General features: G+C 39.4%; 1 protein-coding gene across 1 annotated transcript in view; it reads left to right on the top strand.

Moving 5' to 3' along the window:
* The first annotated feature begins 276 nt into the window (after positions 1-276).
* LOC307258322 (polyprenol dehydrogenase) overlaps positions 277-7,376 on the top strand; it is a 29,688-nt gene continuing 22,588 nt past the window's right edge. Inside the window, exons 1-2 of the mRNA XM_080037827.1 lie at positions 277-404; positions 1,357-1,464. Coding sequence (XP_079893953.1) covers positions 299-404; positions 1,357-1,464 — 214 coding nt within the window. The 5' untranslated portion in view covers positions 277-298. The remainder of the gene's footprint in view (positions 405-1,356; positions 1,465-7,376) is intronic.

The raw sequence follows: 7,376 nt of genomic DNA, 5'->3' as shown, positions 1-7,376 counted from the left end.
AGCTGTCAGAACAATTAATATAGGCAATCCCTAGCCTATATAAAAAAATATATTTATATATTTTTTATAAAAAAATAGAAAATAAATAAAAAGTGGCTTCAGTATGAATAGCTTTCTTAAATATCTCTCCTATTTGTGTAGCCTATAGCACATATTCATTCAAAGATACCATGGGGAAGGAAGCGAGGAGAATGCACAACTTCATATTGGAACGCGACCCATAGACGGAACTGCACATTTCCCCGGCAGCTCGTCCTCCTCCTCCACACCGGTCACCTCATCACAGAAGCGGACAGAGATGTGGTCTGCTACCCGGTCTTATCTTCTACCAGTTGTCAGACTTTACCTACTTGGTTTGAAGGTTCTGTTGGTCCAGCTGTTCAGCAGAGCTTTCAGGTTGCCAGGTGGGTTCAACTCCCAATAAGCTAATGCGCGTCACCTGTGTTGACAAGTGCAGCCCAGTGTCACATGAAGTTAACGGGCTGACATAATGCTCGCGCGAGTTGACTAGCAACGAAAGGGACCTATTATCAGGCTACATAAATAACAGTTGTAGCACAGTTAGGTAGTAGGCTGCTACACGGACTGTCATAGTGGTGTTACAGCTAACGTTAAAGTAATGCTAACGTTAGCTAGTTGTTACAGAAAAACTTAAAATTTGAAAAAGTGAGTGAAAACATCTTCTGTCTTGTGTATTATGATTGCCGAATTCAGCCGAAGAGCGTAGTGTTCCCCCTTTTATTAAGTTATGTTCTTTAAAGCGTCTTCATTTGTCGCCAGGCTATGTGTTTATTTTTTCCAAATGTTTTAATAAAGCAGTTTGGTCTGGTGTGGGCGTGTGAATATTCTCAAGAGAGCAGAGGGTATCTTAGGTCAATGACAGCAGGCTGCAAGCGACCTTCAGATAGACCTGCAGTAGCCTACATTGAAGTGCAGATACTTCATTAGGAGTTACGTGGAAACCTACATTTAATCAATTAGGCATGCATTACAAATGACAAATCCATTGCCATATCAATTGTGGTGGAAATGTGACTAGGCTAACCTTATTGTGTTTGAAAAAATGCTTGAAAAAAATATATAAGGACGTTTGCTCTTATTGGGGTAACCATTCTGCTTATTCCTGTAATTCGTTTCAAGGACATCAACCAACTTAAATTTAAACACATTTTTATAGCCCTATGCACCATAGGAATAAAAGAAAAACTAGATAAAGTCTGTCTGAGTCTCACAGGCCATCTCCAGGTCCAACTACAAGACTTCTCATGTCATGAAAAGCATCTTTGTCTTGTATCGTCTTTCTTATCAAGTGACATTCTCCCTGATATCCTGTGTGTCCTCTTCTGCCTCTGCCAGCGATGCCCAGACAAGATGGCAAGGTTGCCATAGTGACAGGAGGAGGCAGGGGAATCGGTTATGAGGTAGTCCGCCACATGGCCAGCCTGGGGGTGCATGTTATCATAGGTACAGTATCAAGCACCACAACACTGTGACACGCTAGGGCAGGACTGACTAACACTGCCCACACACACACACACACACACACACACACACACACACACACACACACACACACACACACACACACACACACACACACACACACACACACACACACACACACACACACACACCTGATACAGAAAGGATGGCCTCCATCTGTTTTAATACTCAAATGTACAACAACAAACACAACAATAATGTTTATAACAGTATGCTTTAAGTGTTTTTCAAAGTTCTAAAATGCTTTACGGTTTAGCCCGCAATTCAAGTAAAAACATAGGGCCTACCAGTAAAAATGTAACTAAAAAAATTAAAATTAGAAATAGACAAAATTATACAATGAAATATTTTTCTTAATAATAATAATAATAATAATAATAATAATAATAATAATAATAATAATAATAATAAACTTGATTTGTAAAGCACATTTCCTATAAGCAATGCAGCTCAAAGTGCTTTACAATAAGGACAATCACATGCACAGATATATATTTTTTTAATAAAGAGTATTTGTATTACACAGGGAACAAAACCTGCAGATTTGAGGTGCCAGTCAAATGGAAGCCATCCACTATGTGTGTGCCTTCTTAAAAGCCTGTCGCTCTCTCACTTAGTGTCCCTCACTTAGTATCGGAAGGACAACAGCGCATTCAGATGCCTCTTGGCACCCCGTTGATCCGTCTTAAGGTTTGAAAGAACACAATACCGTTTTGTTTTTCACCATTAAGAAATAAGTGTGATGCTCTGCTGCTGTGAGAGCACATAAACACTCTCTGAACTTTCTTGGGATTAAAAGGCTGTTATCAAACCAAGTGTTAAATGCAAACATAGGATTAGGGGAGGCTTTAATTATTTTTTGTTGTTGCACAAAACAAGGTCTGGTATTGTTTCATTCATCTATTCAGTAATTTACTGGTGGCAGATGCAATGCCAAGCAACAAAGTATTATAAAGGAAAAGGTTAAAAATGCTCAACCTTCTTAGCCATGTATATTATGTGTATGTACTGTATACAAATAGCCAGCTATCTATTTTCATACCTCCTTTTCCTCCTTCCTTTTCCTTGGAGTGCCGTCTAGTACCCACTTACCAATGGGAAGCACTTCAAAGATCACTCACTCATTCTGTATCCCCAAGAGCCACTTACGTATACCGCTGATGTCTTCCCTCACTTTCCTCCTTAATGTGATGCCATTAAAGCTTCAGCCCCTTCACGTTGCTGAGGCCTCCGTGACTCTATATAGGCACTCAGTTGTGCTCATTGATGGAGCTTCAAAAAAATATTGCGTCTTTTTGACCAAGCAACGACCACCATATCTGTGCTTGCATGGTCTTTGTTGTTGATAATACCAGTCAGTAATCCCGTCATTTTCTCTGCACCTGTTTAGACTGTAGCAGGAAGAAGATCCTCTTGCGGTGAGAGAGTTTTGTATTCTGGGTGTAGTGCGTGCGTGCGTGCGTGCGTGCGTGCGTGCGTGCGTGCGTGTGTGTGTGCAAGAGTTAGTTGGAAAATATCTGTTAAGCTCTGTGTGGGCATTTGTTATGATGTGTTCAAGAAAATAACCCTGTCCCTAACATATTCCCTGGCCCTGCAGAAACCAAGCCTCATGTGCAACGCTACTAACTGCATATCAACCACTCAGCTGATCTGTCAGTGATGATGGGTCTAATGCCAATCTGCTTGACAGTGTCTTTAGGTTGTTTATATCCTGACCTGTTACATCTGTAGTTGTTTTCCTCTGTGGTAGGCACACAGGAGTGGACAGATGGCATAGTTTGTAATTGTTTGGAATGTTTTGCTTTGCTCTTTTGTCTGGAGGGTTTTGCTGGTGATTTATGGTTTGAGGAAGCACATTTTCCTTTTCATCCAAGCCAGCCACGACTGGCAGCTGAGCTAACTGCCATTGGCACCTCCACAAATGTACACTCCCATGGGGCTTGCTGTCATTTCTGCTTTTCCCACTAAACTAACAGGATGGAGTATTACCATTTCGTCTATGTTTGTAGACTGCAGGAGGTGTTCATTTCTGTGTAGCGGTTCATAAATAATTCAAATGATTGAGATTTTGACCCCTAACACGATTGTCTCCACTTCATACACTGAATAAACTCCTAAAATGTCCCAGCAGTATAGCCAAAAAAGGGGAAATCCAGTTGAGAATTGAATGAAGGGTGCTTGTACCAAATTAATCTCCTGATAATCTTTCTGTTTTTATATATCGCAGCTGTTGACCATGCAGATTCTACATTTGTTTAAGGATGAAATGTTCTAATTTGACCGTTTTCACAATACATAATACAATGACTTGGACTAATTACAAAATTCAACAATAGGTGAATACCTAGTATATGGCTGGATCGCAATTATGTTCAAGTAGCCTATGTAAGTTAATGTAAGTATCAGGCTACTGTGCAGTGGATTTACGTACATTCTAATGCAATGTGTCAATATAAAAATAATAAGGTTGGTGAAAAAAGTAAAGCCCTCCCAAAATAAGTTCTGTTTTGTCTTACATCTGAGGTCATTTATGTTACCACATTATTTAACCTGATGTCTTTTAGTAAGGCTATTTTACCAGGTCGAAATGTAATTCAGCTTCTTGGTCAGTAGTTAAAACATCAATTTCAGACGGGCTTTGTGGTGTCCCTTATATCGGCTGTGTTGGTGAGATAACTTTATATTTAGCTGAATTTGGTCACTCACTCACTCACTCACTCACTCACTCACTCACTCACTCACTCACTCACTCACTCACTCACTCACTCACTCACTCACTCACTCACTCACTGACTCACTGACTCACTCACTCACTCACTCACTCACTCACTCACTCACTCACTCACTCAGTTAGTTCATGAGCTTCATAATTTGGAAGGAAAGTCTGCTTTAGTCATTCAGTGTGTATACTGCAAAGTCAATACCAGAGTCTCCTTGGAGACGGTTTGAACAGAAAATAAATGAGACTTGAGCCCGACATGTGATTACCCTCACAGAATCGATACGTGAACAACTGTTAAGTGTATTGAAGAAGACCCCACAGGACTCTTTAAGTAGATATCTACACCACCTTGAGATAATTCATGAAATGAGAATATTTATGCTCAAGTGGGTCTCTCTCTTGTATTATGGAGTGGATGTGTATTTCAGGTGGTATCAGTGGCATAGTGCGTATGTGAGGGGCGGTAATGGTTTGAGCACTGTCAAAAACCACAGTTGGATATTGTAAAATCTGTAATTGAGCTTGAATATTTTTTTTTAAGTGGGATTTCAATTTAGACAACTGTTGGTGTATAAAACAATGAAAATGACCCCAAATCAATTTGCGTTAGGAAATGTTTTAGGCATAAAAATAATTAATAATAGGACAAATGATGTTGTTTTGAATACAAGATGAACATGAACATATATGACTTAGAGCATGCGTGCATGTTGTGTCAACTTTGGTAGATCTCAACCAGATTAAAAATCAACTAAAAGAAGGAAGATATAAAAATCGGAACTGCGCAGTATGATGCTGCCTATCTTCTTGAGTAATTGTTATACAAAGCTTAATTTTTTCATCATGGATTAAATCACGATAACAGATTTATCAAGGAAACCGGAGCGAGGAACAGCCTTGCGTTTTGAAAATTAAAAGAATTTGTGTTTTCATTTTTGGCGAATTGAACATCTGCCACCTTCTGTTTGGGTTTTTCTTTCACAAGAAAACACCGCATTCACCTCCAAATTCTGTTCAGCGGACAGCCCCAAGTCACACACTGGTTATCTGCACGACGCGATCAAACAGATGCTGATTAGCAAAGCATCGATCGGAGAGCCTGACAAACAATTGCTCGGCTTATGACAGCAGACGTGTATGTGAAGAAACACGAGCTCTCTGTCTTAACTTTTAGTCTGCTGTTTTTGTCATTTATCTTTCTCTTGGCTCAACATTTTAAATCTGATTGAAATGACACAAGATACTATCGCTGTAGGTCATTGTTATGGCAGGCCTTTTTCTTAGTGTGTCTCAGCTTTTTACATGTACACTCTGATAAATCAATTTAGTGATTCCTGCTGCTTACTCCATGAATTGTCATTTGCTCTTACCATACCCTCTCAATTGTACCATTAATACACATCTTTTGCTCCACGTCAGTGCACAAAATTTAAGAAAGCTGGTTTAACTTAACTTTAATTTTCATCATTATATGTATGAATGAGATTTAATGGTGTCTGGAGCTCAGTCGTAACACTCAGAAATTAGATTGGTGTTGAACTTTACTAGTGTAGCCTTTGGGTATAATTAATAATCAAGTTTGAGGTGCAAGTCTTTCAACCTTCACACTTTGTGTCAACTTTCTCCATTAGTTCCACTGCAGCAAGATTATTTAAGGGTATTAATTACTAGGTGACATCTGTAACCCCATTCCTCCAAAAATATTTAGTAGGCAATTGAATACCTCCTGGGCATATTTTTAATCAGTGGCTATTTTAGTGAAAGGCTTTGGCTGAAAGCGGAAATGTGTGTTTTAATGTTGAACTGCTCGTGCATAGGTTGCCTGTTGAGGGGCAACGACTAGCCTTAAAGAAATGTGTATTGATGTGAGATAACTGTGTGCGTGCCCTGTTTGTGTGACCCTTGTAACAGCCAGAGGAGCCGCTTCCTTCTACCAAGCCTGCAACGCAGAGCATCAGGGTAAATGATGCTGTGTGCCCTTGAAAGGGCCTGCGTGATAATCCAAGATTAGTGTGTATGTGTGTGCAGGGAGAGAATGAGAGGATGCATGTTAGCTGTTTGTGTGTGTACTGAGTTTGAACAAATATTTGTGTAGTCATACAACGTAGTATGCTGAAAACAAGCACATTTCAGAAGTGGGAGACAGTAAATGTTCAAATAACATTAGTCAATGATGTTTGGTCAATGTACTAATCACTTAAACAACTATTTAACATTAATACATAAGCAATGCAAGAGACTTTGTGTGTGTAGGTTATTTTGTAAACAAGGGTCAGTAAATTAGACAACGGCCGTGTGTTTCTTCTCTTTTTTTGTCGAAATGCTTTCTCCTCTCTTTTATAGAGGCAGAGTTCATTTGTAAGCAGACATCCCCCTGCAAACAGAACAGACTGTCCCTAGTCAGAGAAACGTTGGCCCTCATTAACAAACAGTGCATATGCATAAATATGTGCTTCAACCATGCGTAGGAATGTTTTACATACAATTTGTGATTCGGCAATATTTTCTTACCTGAATTTGATTTTACCCTAAGGACATCTTTAGAGCGGCCTCAGACCATGATTGATTACCCACCAATGGTGAAGCCTCGGCAATCTTGGAAAATGTAAAACACACACCTTTTAACTAAACGCATATAAAAGCTCTATTCATTAAGAAAGACTTTAATTGACAACAATCTTTAATTCATCTTTAAAAACACCTTTAATATACTAATGCATTGGTCAAATGTGTTAAGTAACTATTAAATTGACCCCCCTTCATCCTAATGAGTAATTATTGTGATAAAATATTAAACTATTACTACTATAAAAGCTCAGTACCAGTCCTATAGCTTACAATGCAAATATCCTAAAATTCTTCAATAAATCACCTCCGGGTAAAAGTTGTTGTCTGTCGACTCGCGGCAAATCTCTCATCTCTCTCTGACTTATCAGATCGGTCCTTGGCCTCATCATGTTCCCTTCCTTTTCTTCTGATCTGATTTCTTTTTTTCAACATCAACCTAAATGTCAAGCCATTTCTTTTTGACCCGAGCCACATTCCACACTCAGGGGACTCAACATTCAACGCCTTGGTTATTGAAGCCTATAAGCCACATGTGTCAAACTCAAGGCCCGCGGCCCTCGACACGTTTTGATCTGGCCCGCGA

The sequence above is a fragment of the Ammodytes marinus genome (assembly GCF_949987685.1).
Source record: "Ammodytes marinus genome assembly, chromosome: 12".
Classification (NCBI taxonomy): domain Eukaryota; kingdom Metazoa; phylum Chordata; class Actinopteri; order Uranoscopiformes; family Ammodytidae; genus Ammodytes; species Ammodytes marinus.
The sequence above is the reverse complement of the archived record's forward strand: the minus strand, read 5'-3'. Positions and strand labels throughout refer to the sequence as shown.